This window comes from Protopterus annectens, chromosome 7.part1, assembly GCF_019279795.1.
Source record: "Protopterus annectens isolate FY-2018-M chromosome 7.part1, PAN1.0, whole genome shotgun sequence".
Lineage (NCBI taxonomy): Eukaryota > Metazoa > Chordata > Ceratodontiformes > Protopteridae > Protopterus > Protopterus annectens.
The window spans coordinates 347415102-347434136 of record NC_056740.1 but is presented as its reverse complement, the minus strand read 5'-3'; the positions used below and the strand labels follow the sequence as shown (position 1 = coordinate 347434136).

The 19035-nt window shown below is 40.3% G+C and overlaps 1 protein-coding gene across 1 annotated transcript in view; it reads right to left on the bottom strand.

Moving 5' to 3' along the window:
- The window catches only part of LOC122807584 (V-type proton ATPase subunit S1-like protein), a 136775-nt gene that overhangs the window by 9971 nt on the left and 107769 nt on the right, over positions 1–19035 (bottom strand). The window contains exon 5 of the mRNA XM_044078498.1: positions 17565–17808. Within this exon, the coding sequence (XP_043934433.1) occupies positions 17565–17808 (244 nt within the window). The remainder of the gene's footprint in view (positions 1–17564; positions 17809–19035) is intronic.

The window sequence follows — 19035 nt, the reverse complement described above, 5'->3', positions numbered from 1 at the left end:
AAAAATGCTGTTACAAAAATGTAACAATAGTGCACTCTGCTGACCAAGTAAAGCATGTTTTGACCCTTTGATGTAAACACGGCTCTGGCCAGTCTAGATGAAGGAATTCTTGCTATTGTTTTAAGGCCAGATTTAATGGCCAGAATTTGCATGCATAAATGTCCTTAATGGCTTTGCTTCCTGACCTGGTGTGAGCTTACTAAAGAATGTAGCCTGTTAGCCTGGGAACCCCAGGAAAGTGTGAAGAATGATGTAATGTAAATCAGGAATGTAATATCAATTTAAACAGAGAGAATCAGAGAGCATTAAGCATTTTTGTCTTGACTATCCAACTCATCAGCACTCTGCCTGTGTTCTATAAGTAAGTTTATTTTAGACTTGTATTTTCTCTTAGAAATACTACTGAATTATTTTAAGTATTTCTCTGTGATCTCTGAACTCTTGACTAGCACTGTGTAGTAAAAAGTATTGTCTTGTGTTTTGACTATTTGTTATTAAATATTTTTTTAAAACCCTTTCAACTGTGGCTATTTTTGTAGAGATAATTTAAGCTCTTTAGAGTACCTGCATGCCTTTGGTAAAATTATACAAAGCCACTCCAACAGCTTTAGCCGTGGGCTATTCTACCAAATGGATAATAATATTGCACAGTAATAATTGGACATCCTTTTAAGGGCCTTTGAGTAGCTGATAAATATTAATGGGTGGTGGCAAGTGGTACTACCTTTTAGACTGGGCAGAAAAGGGGCAGAGCTGTAGAACCTGTGCCAGCCTTCCCCAGGAGTGTCTGTGTGGTTATATAAACTCTTCTCAAAGTGTGTGTGTGTGTGTGTGTGTGTGTGTGTGTGTGTGTGTGTGTGTGTGTGTGTGTGTGTGTGTGTGTCAGCTACTTGGGCAGGGACACGAAGCACTGGTTTGACAGAGAGGGTGCTGGAGGTTTTAGCTTGCCCACTAGGCTGAGATCTGGAACCTATAGCTGTGCCAGTGGGGAATCGTATTGGGGACCTGGAGTGCAAGGGAGTGACCAGCCTTGGACTGACTGTGATCTCTGTGTGCTTTTAAGGGAAATTGCACTTTACTGTGTCTATTTGTTATCCTTTCCTCCTACATGAGATGCCCCTCACTGGTGTTAGTGGTGAGGATTGAGGCTCCTTGATTGCTGGGCCAGGGCATGGGCATCACATATTAATTGTTTGGCAGTGTTGGGATATCCACACCACATATTAATTGGTTGGCAAATACTAACTGGCTTGTAGTGGTGTGGGTAGAGTGAATTCCTGTAGCTGGTGTACAGTGAGCTCTGAAGGTGTTTTATACTCTAAATCAGCCACACAGTGAATACTCAGAGTTCAGATCTCAATTGTTTTATTTCTTTTGTTAGCTTAGTTAGTCAGGGTGAGCAGGCAGCATGTCAGCAGAGGAGTATGGAAAGCTGACAAGGAGCCAGCTGGCGAAAATGTGCCAGGCTAGGGTACTGGTGCATGGAAACTTGACTAAGGCAGAACTGATTGCAGCCTTGGTTACAGCTGCATCAGAAAACAGCAACCAGGAGGACAATCAGACTAGCAGTGGAGATATAATACCCTCAGAGAATAGACAGCTCAACCTTTCTGCAGAGTACTTACAAATACATCTGGAGCAAAAGAGACTTGAGTTAGTGGCCAGGCGTTTGGAGACAGAAGCAGCTGAGAGACTGAGGAGTCTACAGGCTGAGGAGAATGAGAAACTGCTGTGCTTGGAAGCCGAGGAAAAAGAGAGGCAGAGGAAGCATGAGAGGGAAATGCTGACTCTTTGCCAGAGTCATGGAGGTAATGGGGAAGGGAGTAACTGGACCCCAGAAGCACAAAAGGTCAGTAAATTTCTTCCGCATTTTAAAGAGGGGGATAATTTTGATAGTTTCATTCATATGTTTGAGAGGGTATGCAAACAGTATGGTGTTGATCAAAGGCTCTGGGTACAGTTCCTGACTCCCTTACTCCATGGTAAAGCTGTAACTGTTTTGTCAAAAATGTCTGACATTGCATGTTTTGATTATACTGCTGGTAAAAATCACTTGTTAAATTGTTTAAGCTAACACCTGAAATGTATAGGAAAACGTTTTGTGAGCATAGACGCAAGGCAGATGAAAGTATGTGTGAATATGTTGCTGAACTGAGCACTTATTTCTATAGGTGGGTGAGTGGATGTCAGGTCACCACTTTTGAAGGGCTGGCAGACATTTTGGTGAGGGAACAAGCCCTTAGTACTTTACCTGAGGACATGAGGATCTGGTTAGCTGATAGACAGTGTGCTACATCAGATGACTTGGGGAAGAAGGGAGACCTATACCTGGCAAGCAGGGCAGCCTTGCACAGGAAAAGGACCCTCAGTACTGCTCATGGGTCTAAAGAAACCCATGGTGGGCAGCACAGATTGCCCCAACAGAATCTTCCAGTAGAAGGGGAAGTCACTAGTTCAGGTACATGTCCAGGAGCTAGGGTTAAATGTTTTAAATGCAACCAGTGGGGCCATGTGGCACACAGATGTCTACGGAGGCAAGGTGGGGAACAAAAGTTGAGGGAACCAGTAAGTGGGAAAGACAATATGCCAATAGTAGGTTGTCTTGGGACAACAAGGATACCAAACTACCACCAGAGTTTATATCCTAATGTAATGAATGGCAAAGAGGCCATTGCCAAGAGAGACACAGCCTCTGGTATAACCATTGTAAAGCCTGCAATGGTTACAGAGGAGCACTACTTACCTGGACAGTCTACTCCAATCAGAGCTTTAGGAGGGATCCCATTCCAAATACCTTTGGCAAGGGTTCACCTGGACTGGGAGGGTGGAAAAGGAAGCCAGCAAGTAAGCGTGTTTGAGGATATACCTGCAGATGTTCTGATAGGGAATGATTTTGATAGTGCAGTACCTTGTGCTTGTGCAGTTACACGCAGTCAGGCTTGGAGATAAACAGGTAAGTCTGGTAGCCTGGGGGAGACCCAGACAGACTCCATACTTGCAACCAGGACTGGTGAGGTGGTTACTTCAGGGAGGGAGCAACCCTGTAGCAGTGAGACTGAAGGTGAGCCACAGCTGCTTTGGGGGTATGGATGGTCCCTTGGACAGAGTGACTGCAAAGGTAGAGGTGAGTAGTAATACCCAGGCTGACAGTGAGGCACCACTCTCTGAGGATGCCAGACTTCCTCTGGAAGGGGAGCTGGGAAGGGCTACAAAGAGAGAGTTAAGACAGGCTCAACTCTCAGTCCCTATTTTGCAAGGCCTGAGGCAAGTAGCTAGGTAGGCACCTGATTCTCAAGGAAAGGGGGAATCGGTATACTGGGACAAAGGGTTACTATACAGAGAGGGGGCCCCTGAGGGAGGGCTAGAAGGTGAGAGAGTACAGCAGTTGGTAGTGTCTAGACCCTACCATCTGGAGCTTCTAGCCATAGCCCATGATATTCCCTTTGCAGGTCATATGGGCATAAAACGTACAAAGAGGCATATTATACAGAATTTATATTGGCCTGGAATTTCCAGAGATGTAACAGGGTACTGCAAGACCTGTGAGCAGTGCCAAAAGGTAGACAAGGCAGGAGACAAGGTGAGAGCTCCTTTGATGCCTTTGCCTGTGATTGAGGAGCCATTTCAGAGGGTAGCTATGGATATTGTGGGTCCTCTGAGTACTCCAAGTTCCACAGGGAAAAGTATATCCTAGTGGTAGTGGATTATGCTACATGATACCCTGAGACAGTGGCTTTGTCCTCCATTGAGGCAGAGAAGTTGGCAAATTCTTTACTAGAGATTTTCAGCAGGGTAGGTTTCCCAAAAGAAATATTGACTGACAGAGGTGCCAATTTCATGTCAGACCTGCTGGCTTGTCTGTGGACGTCCTGTGGGGTGAAGTACATGAAGACCATCCCCTACCATCCCCAGACTAATGGTCTTGTTGAGAGGTTAAACTCTACAATCAAGTCCATGCTATGGGCATTTGCAGATCAGTTTAAGAGGGAGTGGAACAAATATTTGCCCCATCTGTTGTTTGTTTACAGAAAGGTTCCCCAGGAATCCACAGGTTTTTCAACCTTTGAGTTGCTGTATGGGCATTGGGTGAGGGGACATCTAGATTTAATTCAAGATGAGTGGGAAGGTGAGTGCGAGTCTCACAAGGAGTCTGTTTTGGCATACATCCTAAAGCTCAGGACAAGGCTCAGGGAACTCATGGGCTTGGCCCAGGAGAACCTGGCAGAAGTCCAACAGAAATATGTGTGGTATGACAGGAATGCTCGAGCTAGAGAGTATGCTGTGGGGCATATGGTATTGGTTCTTATTCCTGTCAGACACAACAAGCTGCAAGCAGCTTGGGAGGGGCCCTACAAGGTAGTAAGAAAGGTAAGTGATGTTAATTACATGGTGGAACTGCTAGGCAAAAGGCAGGGAGACAAATTGTACCATGTTAACATGATGAAACCTTACCATGATAGGGAGGCCCTTGTGCTGAGCATTTGCAGTGGATTGCAGGAGGAGTCTGAGGGAGATCTAGGGACTGATCTCCTCAGTGAGGCTCGGACTGACACCTCGATGGAAGGGGTAGCAATGTCCCAGCAGCTATCTCCTACCCAGGTTCAAGAAATCCGAGCAGTGTTGCAGGAATCTGTGGACATGTTCACCGGGAAACCAGGGCGCACCCACCTGGGGCAGCACCAGGTGGATTACAGGACCCCAAAGGCCTATTAGGCAGGACCCTTATAGAGTGCCTGAGAGAGTCAAACAGACTCTGAGGGAGGAGATACAGGAGATGTTGGAACTAGGGATGATTCAAGAGTCCAACAGTCCCCGGGCCTCCCCAGTGGTATTGGTGCCAAAGAAGGATGGCAGCACCAGGTTCTGTGTGGACTACAGGAAATTAAATAGTCACACAGAGTCAGATGCTTACCCCATGCCTAGGACAGATGAGGTCCTAGAGCAGCTGGGTGGGGCTAAGTATCTTACAACCATGATCTTACCAAGGGTTATTGGCAGGTGCCCTTGACTCCCAGTGCTAGAGAAAAGTCAGCCTTTGTGACTCCTTTTGGCTTGTATGAGTTCAAAAAGATGTCCTTTGGGATGAAGAATGCCCCAGTGACTTTCCAGAGGCTGGTAGATCATATCCTAGCAAGAGCAGGAGAGTTTGCCCTTGCTTACCTAGATGATATTGCCATCTACTGCCTTAACATCTATTGACATTCCTGGCCAGAGTACCTTCAGCATGTCAGGGAGGTGCTGGGCAGCAGGGTTGACCATTAAGCCGAGCAAATGTCAGGTGCGTATGGCACAGGTCTCCTACCTAGGACATAGAGTGAGGAGTGGTAAGATAAGGCCAGAACCTGCCAAAGTGGAAGCCATTCAGGCATGGCCTGCACCTGTTACTAAAAAGCAGGTGAGGGCATTTTTAGGGACAGCAGGGTACTACAGAAAGTTCGTCCCCAGTTATAGTACCATAGCTGCTCCCCTCACAGACCTGGTAAGGAAGAACAGGCCAGATAAGGTAGTGTGAACCCCAGCATGTGAGCAGGCATTCCAGTAGCTTAAAGAAGCTTTGGGAGGACCCCCCATGTTAGCCAGTTCAGATTACAGCAAAGAATTTGTTGTGCTGGTGGATGCTTCAAACCATGGGGTGGGGGCTGTACTTAGCCAGATTGCTTCAGAGGGGGAAGAGCACCCAGTGGTTTATCTCAGTCATAGGCTCCAACCCGGGGAGGAATGATATGCAGCTGTGGAAAAGGAATGTCTAGCCATAGTGTGGGCAGTGCAGAAACTTCAGCCTTATCTGTATGGAAGGAAATTCACTGTTATGACAGATCACAACCCTCTAGCATGGTTAAACAGAGCCAGCCAGCAAAATGCCAAGTTGCTAAGATGGAGCCTAGGGTTATGATATGATATGTCAGTGCAGCACCACAGTGGGATTGGCAATGCCAGTGCAGATGGGCTCTCAAGACAGGGAATGGGGTAAGGCATATTCAGATAGACCTAACCCTCTCAAGCAGCGTTTCTCAAGGGTCACTTGAAAAACTAGCTTGAGTTCTCCAAGGGGGGAGATGTGTGACAATAGGGGAAGGCTAGTGGAGATAGGTGAAGGCTGTCAGCCTAGGCAGATAGAATTTTACAGATAATTCTGTCATTTGTAAATATTAATGTAAGCCACAGGCTTGTTGTCTTAAATGGAAAAAATGCTGTTACAAAAATGTAACAACAGTGCACTCTGGTGACCAAGTAAAGCATGTTTTGACCCTTTGATGAAAACATAGCTCTGGCCAGACTAGATGGAATTCTTGCTATTGTTTTAAGGCCAGATTTAATGGCCAGAATTTGCATGTATAAATGTCCTTAATGGCTTTGCTTCCTGGCCTGGTGTGAGCTTACTAAAGAATGTAGCCTGTTAATATGTGACACCCGTGCCCTGGCCCAGCAATCAAAGAGCCTCAATCCTCACCACTAACACCAGTGAGGGGCATCTCATATAGGAGGAAAGGATAACAAATACACACAGTAAAGTGCAATTTCCCTTAAGAGCACACAGAGATCACAGTCAGTCCGGGGCTGATCGTTCCCTTGCTCTCCAGGTCCCAAATAAGACTCCCCACTGGCACAGCTATAAGGTCCAGATCTCAGCCTAATGGGCAAGCTAAAACCTCCAGCACCCTCTCTGTCCATCCAGTGCTTCATGTCCCTTCCCAAGTAGCTGACACACACACACACACACACACACACACACACACACACACACACGCACACACGCACACACACACACACACACACACACACACACACACACACACACACACACACACACACACACACACACACACACACACACACACACACTTTCAGAAGAGTTTATTTAACCATACAGACACTCATGGGGAAGGCTGGCACATGTTCTCCAACTGTGCCCCTTTTCTGCCCAGTCTAAAAGGTAGTACCACTTGCCACCACCCACTAATATTTATCAGCTATTCAAAGGCCCTTAAAAGGGTGTCCAATTATTACTGTGCAATATTATTATCCAATTGGTAGTATAGCCCACGGCTAAAGCTATTGGAGTGGCTTTGTACAATTTTACCAAAGGCATGCAGGTACTCTAAAGAGCTTACATTATCTCTACAAAAAACAGCCACAGTTGAAAGGGTTTAAAAATATTTAATAACAAATAGTCAAAACACAAGACAATACTTTTTACTACACATTGCTAGTCAAGAGTTTAGAGATCACAGAGAAATACTTAAAATAATTTAGTAGTACAGTTTTGACATCATAGAAAAACACTTAGTCTAATCTTTCTAGTTTCTAGCTATTTTTAAGAGAAAATGCAAGTCTAAAATAAACTTCCTTATAGAACACAGGCAGAGTGCTGATGAGTTGGATGGTCAAGACAAAAATGCTTAATGCTCTCTGATTCCCTCTGTTTAAATTGATATTACAGTTCTGATTCACATTACATCATTCTTCACACTTTCCTGGGGTTCCCAGGCTAACAGGCTACATTCTTTAGTAAGCTCACACCAGGTCAGGAAGCAAAGCCATTAAGGACATTTATGCATGCAAAGTCTGGCCATTAAATATGGCCTTAAAACAATAGCAAAAATTCCTTCATCTAGACTGGCTGGAGCCGTGTTTACATCAAAGGGTCACAACATGCTTTACTTGGTCAGCAGAGTGCACTGTTACATTTTTGTAACAGCATTTTTTCCATTTAAGACAACAAGCCTCTGGCCTACATTAATATTTACAAATGACAGAATTATCTATAAAATTCTATCTGGCTAGGCTGGCAGCCTTCACCTATCTCCACTAGCCTTCCCCTATTGTCACAAGGCCATAAACATACCTCACTATGAGGATCTTAGGCCTTAGACACATACCCTATATGGACAGACTCAAAAAACTCCAGCTATACTCTGTCTCTTATCGCCTACTTAAAGGCGATCTCTTCTTGACCTACAAAGCCATGTCTGACCCAGAGCTGCTAGATATCTACACCTAAAGAAATCCCAATCCCTCCATGCCACACACTCCAGTGACCTTAACCTCATTACCACAATAAACAGAACATGCTGGAGGGACAGGTTCCTAACCCAGAGACTTCACATACTCTGGAACAAACTTCCCATTCATGTCAAGTAGAGCACTTCACTGGCCCTCTTTAAGAGAAATCTTGATGATTGGGTGGGCAATAGGAAGTTCACCCAGGGGATCACTTCAGTGGCCTTGCTTGACAGGGGCACTGGGAACTAACTTTGGGTGGCATGATGTCAGGGAATCTTCTTGGGCTAGGCTTGTATAGGCTCCAGGGCCATTATCCTAGTACACACATATGAACCTATTAAAAAGAATGAAAGCGCTTAATTTTTGCCTGTAATGAGGTCTTATTTTGGTTATCTTTGCATAAGCATGTCTTGAATTATAGTAATTTTAAGAAGTTTTTATTTTTTGTAATAGACTTTGTGGAAAGTGACATTAGAGTAGAAGACATATATGTTGCATTAAAGTCAAAGTCAAAGTAAACTTTGTCATTTAGAACTACAGATGTGTAGTCTAAATGAAATTTTGTGCATCAGCTCAGTTCTTGAGATTACAAAGGAAAGTGAAACAACACATACAAGTAGAGGAATAAACATAAGTAACAAATACAGTACTACTCCCAATACACACAAGAAAGAGAAGAGACATTTACCAACACTCATACACGAAAAGAATACCCTCCCCTGAGTTAAGTTAACTACCCTATTTAAAGTAATACAAAACACGCTACAGATTGAAATGCCTGTTATTTGTCTAATATTACACTTGGGTGAGTTAAATAATACTGACTATGGATATAATAAATAAATATTGCACTTACCTGGAATAAATGTAAGTATATATTGCACAAATAAATACAATTTAACGTATGTGTCCAGACCCCTGGGACTAGTGCCCGAATTCAGAAGTCTAATCACTGTAGGGTAGAAACTGTTACTGAATCTTGTAGTCCTGCAGTGGATGCTGTGATATCTCCTGACTGATGCCAGATGCTTAAACAGTCCATGCACAGGATGTGTGTTGTCCTGTATTATTTTGTTGGCCTTTCTGATGCTTCTTGCAGAATAAATATGTTGTATCGATGGAAGACTGGAACCTGTTACCTTCTCTGCAACCCTCACCAATCTCTGTAGCACCTTCCTTTTTGTAATTGTGCAGCTTCCAAACCACACTGTGAAGTTGCAGGTGAGGATGCTCTCTATTGCACCTCTATAGAAGGTGGAGAGAATATAAGGAGGGAGATTAGCTTTTTTCAGCCTTCTTAAAAAATGGAGGCATTGGTGCGATTTCCTGACCAGTTGGCTGGTGTTTCCCAATCACGAGAGATCCTCTGATATGTGTACACCCAGGAATTTTGTACTCAACCCTGTCCACACACTCACCATTGATCCTGAGCATTGGGTGGTTTGTTCTCCTTTTCCTGAAGTCGATGATAATCTCTTTGGTCTTGCTTACATTAAGATCAAGGTTGTTCCCCTCACCTCAACTGATCAGAGATGCCACCCCCTCTCTGTATGCCCTTTCATCCTTCTTTGTGATGAGTTCCATGATTGTGGCGTAATCAGCAGACTTGATGATATGGTTGTACTTGTGCTTAGCATAGCAGTCATGTGTCAGGATGGTGAATAACAGTGGGCTGAGAACACATCCCTGTGGAACCCTGGTGTTAATTGTGATGCATTTTGATGTTTTCTTACATGAACACACCCTCCGTGGTCTCTCATAGGTTCATAGATTAGTACTAGGCTAAGTGCTCTTGTGACCCATTTTAAGACTAGCCAGTTACCCCATGTATTAAACCCTGCACCTTGTGTCTGTAAGGTAAACACCTTAACCATTATGCCAACCTAACACAATCAATCAGGAAGTCCAGGATTCAGTTACAGAGATGTTTACTGATTCTTAAATGTGACAGTTTTTCTATTATCTGCATTGGTACCACCATATTAAATGCAGAGCTGAAGACTATGAACAGCATTCTCACATAAAAAAAAATAGATAAAAATTAGATTAAAAAAATTAATTTGCTAATGTTAGTAAATGCTTTATTTTATCCTGGTATTAAGAACACATTGATTTTAAGGTGGTTTTGAACAAAAGGGCACTTCAGCATTGAAGAACACATTTATGTTGACTTCATTTGTATAATATGGCCTGATTAAGCTATTTAATATGTGTATGTATATATTTATTTATTCACCAGACTGCTGAAGTCTTGGTGCCGGAGATGAAAGCTTTTACTAGTGATGATTTTTGTTCATTCTAATAAAGTTTTAGAGCCACTGTGTCATTTCTTCACATTTTATTGTAAAGGTTTTTCATGTGAGTTTGACCTTGTGTTGTTTTGGAGTAATGTTGTTATTTCATGATATTGCATAATCTATACACATATAATATTAGGTACATAGGTTGATACTAGGCTATCTGCCCTAGGGCATTTATAAGCCTAGCCAGAGTGTGTTTGGCTTTTGTCACCCTTTTAGATTAGTTGACTGTGCCTCTGTATAGTAGGTCACAGAAGGTAGCCCTTTTAAGGTTAGTTTACTGTACCTCTGTCAAGCAGGGACACAGAAGAGATCCCAGGGGTAAACTTACGATCTCCCATCCACTCGTCAAGATTTCTCTTGAAGAGAGTCAGTGAGGGGCTCTGCCTAACATGGATTGGGATTTTGTTCCAGAGTGAGGGGAGCTCTGGGATATGAATCTGTCCCTCCAGCATGTCCTATTTATTTCTGTGCTGAGGTTCAAGTCCCTGGAGCGTGTAGCTCTAAGGGATTTGGATTTCCTGAGGTGAAGCATGTCCATTAATTCTGGGTTTGACATGGCTTTATACGTCAGACACAGATCGCCTCTGAGTAGGCATGCAACTGAGTAGAGCTGGAGTTTCTTTAGCCAAACTGCATAGGGCATCTGTTTGAGCCCCTTGATCCTCTTGGTGAGATACTTTTGGGGTCTTTCCAGTTGCTGAAGGTGTCGGGTAAGGTACATCCCAAATGGGGCATTGTACTCAATTATGGGCCTGATAAGAGATGAGTAGAGGGGCACAATGACCTCTCTTGATCTACATGTGAACCCTTTCATGATAAGGTGGGCTATATAGAAGGTCTTTCTAACCACTTTGGCAACGTGATTGTCAAAGGAGAGATTGCTATCTACTTGGGTCCCCAAGTCCCTAATTACTTCTTCCGTACTTAATGGATTACCACCTATGTGGTAATTTGTGGGCACTTTGTTTTTCCCAAAGGGGATGACTATGCACTTTTTGGCATTTAGCTTTAGGCCATGGCTCTGGCACCAGTTATCCGTCTCTGTGAGACCCTTTTGGAGGATGCTTGTGTCAGCTGGAGAGTCGATTACAGCACCCAGTTTGCAGTCATCTGCAAACTTGGTCAGCCATAGTCCACCCTTGTTAGCCTGTACCTCGGAGAAATATATACCAAACAAGAGAGGTCCCAGGACTGAGCCTTGTGGGACACCACTTGTAACTTGTTTAGAGTCTGACATGGCACCTGCTATTCTGACCATGTGGGTTCTATCCCTGAGCCAGTTTGCAACCCATCTTGTGACATAGGGGTTGATATTTAAGCTGGTGAGCTTATTTATGATGCCCAAGTGGGGTATTGTGTCGAAGGCTTTTGTGAGGTCCAGGTAGGCTGTGTGGACTACCTTCCCTTCATCTATGGCTTTGGTAACTGTTTCAAAGAAGTTGACCAGGTTCAAGAGGCAAGATCTGCCCTTAATGAAGCTGAATTGGGTAGGATCCAGTGTCTGGAGGTTCCCAATGTCTTTGTTTATGATTTCCATGATGATACGCTCCATAGCTTTGCAGACCAGGCTAGTCAGGCTTATAGGGCGATAGTTTCCTGGGTCTGTTGTGGCACCACCTTTGTCGTACAATATTTCAGGACAGCAATATTAATTTACAAAAATATGTATGTTAAATGGCAACTATCAATGGCAAAATTATATGCCCTAATATTGTGTATATGATAGCAAGATTATATGTCCTAATTCTGTGTATAAGATGGCACCATTTTTTCACCTGCAGTTCATAGAGCTTTTATTGTTGATATTCATAACTGCCTTCCCAAGCAAACATTTTAATCTCATAATATCTTCACATTATTTGTCTAATATTATCCACCATGTTTTAATATAATTTTTTACTGATACCCACTCCTCATATACACCACCCCTAACATTACAGTATCACTATAAATAAGAAAAATATATGACATTATTCATAACTTTTTGTAAACATCACTTAACTCTTAATACTTCCAACTGTGTACATCCTACATTAACCATTTCACTCCACACACTTAGCATATCATCTCAGATTGTACATTCCACCTATATGTCTTAGTGTTAGGTATTTGTCTGTATAAGGGATTCAGACATTACACTATGAAAACACTGACAAGCGTATTCAGCTCAGGAGTGTAGGCAATTTTCTTGTTAAGGTGAGTATACAGGTTGACCGTAAGTGCTGGTGTACTAGTAACTTGCGACACACTTGCCTTGCAGCCTTAATGGCTGGTGCCCTAACAACCACTAGCCTGATCCTACTTAATTACCTAGACATTTCACCACCCAACCCCAATGAACTGCATAGTCCTTCCAGAGCTGTAACTCTACCCTAAAAACTCGCACCTGGTCCTTAACTCTAACCATAGCATGCCCATCCTGCTCCCATACCCTAAAGTTCCTGATCACTCCCTAAACCTAACATTCTACTCCTGCTCCCCAACCCTAAACTCCCCTGCCACTCCCTAACTCTAAATTCCCTTTCTGCTCCCAAACTCTAATTCCTCCCCCACTCCCTAAACCTAAAGTCCCTGATTGCTCCCTAACCATAAACTTCCCTCCTGCTCATAACTCTAAAACTCTCCTCTGTTCCAAAACCTAAATCCCTCTCCTGATTGCTTCCAGAAACCCTAACCTCCATTCCCTTCCTACAGCTGCTGCACTTATTTTGCTTGAACTCGGCTACTGTGTTCCGGCAAGATGTAGAGCTTCTGCACCTCACCTGAACACAGTAGCCAAGTTCAAGCATTAGTGGCAGAGTGTGTGTGAGCTACAAGATGCCTGAGTCCATGGCTTTGAGACAGTGGTCTTTGAGTGAGCGGGACTCAGACGCTTTTAGCAGACCTTGAGTATACTCTTACAGGAGACACAAAAACTCTGTTTTCCTGATGAATTTACTCTTCTAAGAAGCAATGAGTTACAGATTTGTCATGAGAGCTACTTAATATTATAATAATATAATTTCTGGAGAAAAGAGGTGCTATATAAGAGAAGGTTATGCCAAAGCGAGAAACATCATAAGACGTACTGGCGTTAGACTATCTATGAAATCCATAAAATCTAAATTTTCATCTGCCTTCTGTGTCCTGTCATTACCAAGACTCATAAATCTTGTAAAATTCAGGAAAAACATTGCAGTATGATTTCAGCATTATTTGTAATTGGTTTACTTCCAACTACCTGTCAATATATCGAAGAGTGTAGTAATGGCAATCTCCTTCCTTAAAGAAACATAATACCTCAAACTGTTAAAAACATATGTTGTGTATGTATATATTTATAAACATTCTAAATGCCAAATTGTAAAAAGTATATGTTAATTTCACAACTTTGTTAAGTTTAACATTACCACTACTATAAAAATACTAATCCTAAAATATAAAATGTTTAAAAAACAGGTGGTGGATTATTTACTTGTATGGACTCCAGTGACTGCTTTGCGAACATTTGTGTGGCATGGTTGTTCACGAAGTAGTTATTTTGTTTTATTTAGTTTGTTGAGCCACTTATTTGCTGGTTGTTTTTTTAACCCTAACTATTATCCCAAATCTTTCCCTTATGCTATTCCTCCCCTGACAAGCCACAAATAAATAAATAAATAAATAAATAAAATAAAGTATTAACATTCATACATATATCTGATATTAGTGGACATCATTGTTTAACACTGTCTGAAGCAAATGTACTATCTTTGACTCCCAAGGAAACTTTTTACTTGACACTTGACTTTTGAATTTAATACACACAAATTGTTGCTCTCAACTAAAAAAAGTAAATTAATCACTAAATAATCTATTCCTTATATAATGGAGAATGAACAGTTATGAAGACCTACTTTCAAGCTAGCCATTACTGAAGGAAACTTCTCTAAAAAAATTCCCACCAGATGGAATGCCATCCTAGAAAATATTAGAAAAATATATTACAATGCACAATTCCATGAAAGTTGGTTGATTGAACTTTGGAAATGTTCCTGCTCCCATGACTGGTTAAGAACATTGTATTATTGGTTCATTTCAACTTGTTAGCAGCTCTCTGCATTTTGAATGTGTACCAGAAACATATTATTGCATGAAAATAATTTTGTAAATATATTTATACCTTTTGAATTACTGCACTTATTTTTTTCCATCTAAGCAGAGACATCATTTGCCCTTTCAAAATTAATGTAGTCTAATAAAACAACTTCTAGGCCAGAGCTAAACACTAGGGGCAGATTGCCATTGCAGAGTCTAGGATATACAAAAAGGGAGTGTGATAGAAGAGTTTCACAGCGCTTTCAGGCTGAAGCTAATGAGAGACAGCTGTTCCAGTCTGCACGTTAAGGTTACTCATTAGAAACAGAGTTAGATTTGCTTGCCTCTCATCCTAGATGTAATTCTAGGAGGAGGCGGCCTCAGAGTAAGTAAAGCCTGTTTTCCTGAGAAAGGAACTGCAATCTGCCTGAACTTGATTTATCTTACTTACACAGGAAGGCCATATGAATTCTACAAGTTACACAAGATAAATAACAGGAAATCACCAATGTCTACCGAAAACTAAAATTTTGTATTAAATGAATACTCTAACGGACAGCATGCAGTAACAAAACTGTTTAATAAATATATTTAGTGCTTTCATTCACCAACTAAACATGAATTCATCAGAACCACAAAAAATAATGAACTCCCTGTTTAAAAATTGTGACAAGTAAATCATATAACACAGAACAACCAATACACAATGAACATTCATAAAAAATAATAAGAATGCATTAAAACTCATTTGTATAAAACTTAACTCACTTAATTTAAATACCTACTTGTAAAACACACTTTATATTAATATGTTTATTTAAACCTGTTGGGCTGTCAGCCTTAAACAACAACTGCCATTTCAGTTATTTGTTTTTTAATCTGTTATTATAATTTCATCCTCTGATGTCTGTTTTTTTATGCTGAAAAACAAAACAAAGCAATGAAAAATTATGAAAACTTCTACAAATTGCAGAATATTTATATAATGCATTAGTTTTATCATTTGTTTTTATAGATCTAATATGCTCATAAATACACTGGGAGAGCCTCCTGTTAGTTTCACTTACACAGAAGCTCTCACAACTTGAGCATTCAGCAACATAAAACTCTCCTCTAGACTGACAGTTGTAGTGTAACTAAATTCCTGTTACTTTATCCATATGTTTAGGATTGCAATAGGTATTGTTAGAAATAAAGCTACACATGTTATAGTGTCCACATGAAAATGTTCTCTTAATTTTATCACTGATCACTCACCACTGACCACATCAGATACAGTGAACCTATTTAACCCATTTTTAAATTATACCTTTTATTAAATACAGACCTTGGCCTGCAACCCAAAACTCTAAATAAATCATCAGTTCCTTAGAAAATTTTACAGTTATCTATCACCACTTTTTAATCACATGACTGTCCACTCACATATTCATTAACATACTGTTTGAATGGTCCTGGGTAATAGTCTGTTTCTTAACCACCTCTTCACTTGTCAAAATTGGCTGAAAACTTGTTTGTCTTTTTTCCTCTAACTTCTGAAAAGAACTCATCCATCACCATGTTGTTAAATCCTCTTTGCATAATTAACTGTTTCATTAATTTACATTCATCCATCAATATGTTGTCTTTAGAAAAAACATTTAGACAGCTGAATAAACTGTCTTCTAGCTGCCTTCTTTTCATCTTATTTGGATGAGCATTATTAAAGTATAAATAAATTGTTAATGAAAAACAACTGCTGTTCTACCAAGTACAAATAAATCCAGGTCCCGAAATGTAAAGATGCTTTATTGGTCCAAACACCTCAATAGGAACACCACCAAACAAACTGCAGGCTGTTAGTGAAAAAACAATCCAAATAACGTATTCCACAAAACGTTTTCGTCGCCAACTTCTTCAGTAGTCGAATATATTTTAACTGGTCTTTTCTTGCTGGATCACTACTCAGAATGGATTTATTCTTAGACAGACCACCAAAAATAAAGTCAGTACACCAACACTTTCTAGGGAAGCAGAGGAAATTGCCTTCATAAGGATAGAAAGGCTGTTAAATAAATTGTTGACAAAGATCAGTTTTTGCAAAAAGATTAACTTAATTTCTTATTTTCCAAATCAAGGGTCACAACAATATACAAAAAAACTAACTTCATAACCTATACTACCCAAGCTAAAATGTAGAAATTGAGTACTTGTGTTTAACACTTGAACAAACTATTTAACTACATTCATCTCACACTTCCAATAAAAAAGAAGTTATCAATAAAGCACTTGCAAAAAGTGACATGGAAAAACAGTGGATGCTTGTATAACCACATATCTTCCCACCAACCCGCAAAAGTAGTTGCAAAACCCAGGGTTTCTGCAACCTCCATAGCTACTTCACTGCACTGATTAAAGTATTATTTACTAAAAACAAAATCATTTTTCTTATTACTAAATCCATTATCTAACATAAAGTATAAACATTAGTAATAGAAAGAACAGAACGTTTACATAAAAACTGTATTACCCATGCAATTCAGGTTGTTATTTTTTGTGGTTCTGATGAAGTTCATGTTTACTTGGTGAGCAAAAGATCTAAACTTATTTATTAAATAGTTTTGTTACCACGTGCGGTCCATTTGAGTGTTCTTTTGATATGAATTCTACAAGTTGCTGCAGGTCTTTTTGTATTACGTACTCAAGAGAGTCTACATAAAGGTAGTGTACCCTATGGAAACAGACAGCGATATGGCTTTGGACATTATTGTTACCAACATTGTTTGTGTATTTAGAACTCGGTGCCACTTAAATCTGAGAACAATTGCTTTGGAAGGAACGAATGTCATTTATAAATGGGATGTGGGGAAAGTCCTGATGAAACTTAGAAAGCCCAGAATAACCGCTTCAATTTGGTCCTCAGGAAAGATTATCTGCACAGGAGCTACAAGTTGTTAATGAGTGACGCTGTTTCTGTTTTCTGAAGAAGTTAGGAGTGATACCAATGAAAAGCCTGTGTATTATGTTCATGAAGACAGCAAGAAATATCATATTAGGTTATCCTGGAATACAGCCTCTAACATACTTACGGATATTTTATTGTAAGCCATTGTGCCATTGTACCCAGATTCATGCCTCAGAAAGATGTTTGTTAGTATTCAGCTATGTTGTTATCACATTATAAATAAAGTTGAATAATCCCATAACAGTATAAAATATTACCTGAAAATCTGCAAAGGTGAGCTGCCATGACTTTGTTGTATCATCCTTTTTGCTGGGAACCAGCAGTGCCCGGTACTTTTGGAGGCTGCTTACATGTTCGCAGTAGTAAGAGTCAGTAACTGGAGCAGAAATGTCTGTGGCATTAAATGTATGTCTCCAGGAGTCATTGAATATGAGGTGCACTTTATCTAACCTGAACCATTTTTGTGCTGATAACTTGTAATATGTGCTGGACATCACAAACCTACATTTTAAAAAAACAGACATGAAATGCAGTTAAAATGTTTTGAATTTCTTGCTCTGTCTCTTTCCAGTTAAGATGGTTATCCAAATATGCTATAAAAATGTCTGAACTGTTGAATTCATAATAAAACACAAACATTCTGGAGTTATTAAAAAATTAAGATGTATACATAAAAAACAGATGTGGTAAAAAAAAAAACAACTTTTATCTATATAATGAAACTCAGAAACTTACCTGATAGCATAAAAATTAACCTATATCAAATAATTATAATCAGAAATGGCTGTGTATCCAGAGAACTCCTTCTGTCCTATTAACTAACTTCATGAAGGATGAGCAAGGAGCGAGCCAATGAAACAATGTGCATATAGTCACTACCTGCCCTGTTAAGTAAAATATTATCAATCTGAGTATGTGTCACCATTCTGATAGGTGAAAATAATAGCAAGGAGAAACCTACAGTGAAACGTCACATCAAAGTTTGCCTTGCTTTGACTCTAGTCACACATCTTTTGGTTAGTTAGCTTTTTGGCATTATGAAAGTTGGTTGAACATCAGAGAAGGTCACTAAGCTCTTCTGACAAATGCTGCTAACTGTAACTAAATCTAAAAAATACTATTAGAGACTCCCTGTATTCCTCCTCTTTCTCTACAATCTGGAAATCCATACCGCTCTCTCTTGAAATATTAGAAAACAGTATGTCTTTCAAACTACACTTAAAGGATCACCTAAAAATACTAGGGTATCTTCTTGCACATCTTTAATAACCTAAATGCTGCCTCTCTCTCAAAATCTTGCCCGGGCCTATATCATCTATATATCTTCTTTATTCACTAAACACCTCTCATACTCCTCCTAGTATAATTGCAATCTGGTCTCCTGTTCTTTGTTCTTCAAAGAACCTTCTATACTTATTGACAACCTAACAATTTTGAAAAAAAAATTCTGCCATAAAACTTTGCAACAAATTACATTACATGTCAATCATAGATCTGTTTTTCATTTTATTGTATTCAAATGTAATATTGTATGACATTTTTATTCTGTGTACTATTTCAATATCAGGTGTAAAAAATCTTTATCAAACTGTGACTAACTGATATTGGCCTAAAATGTATTTGTGCTTATTTTCTAACATGTATTAACTATTGTTTTACTGTTCACTAGTTTTATACTGGAGCTTTTCTCCCCAGGCCTCCACTGCAAAGAGGCAGCCTGTCTACTCA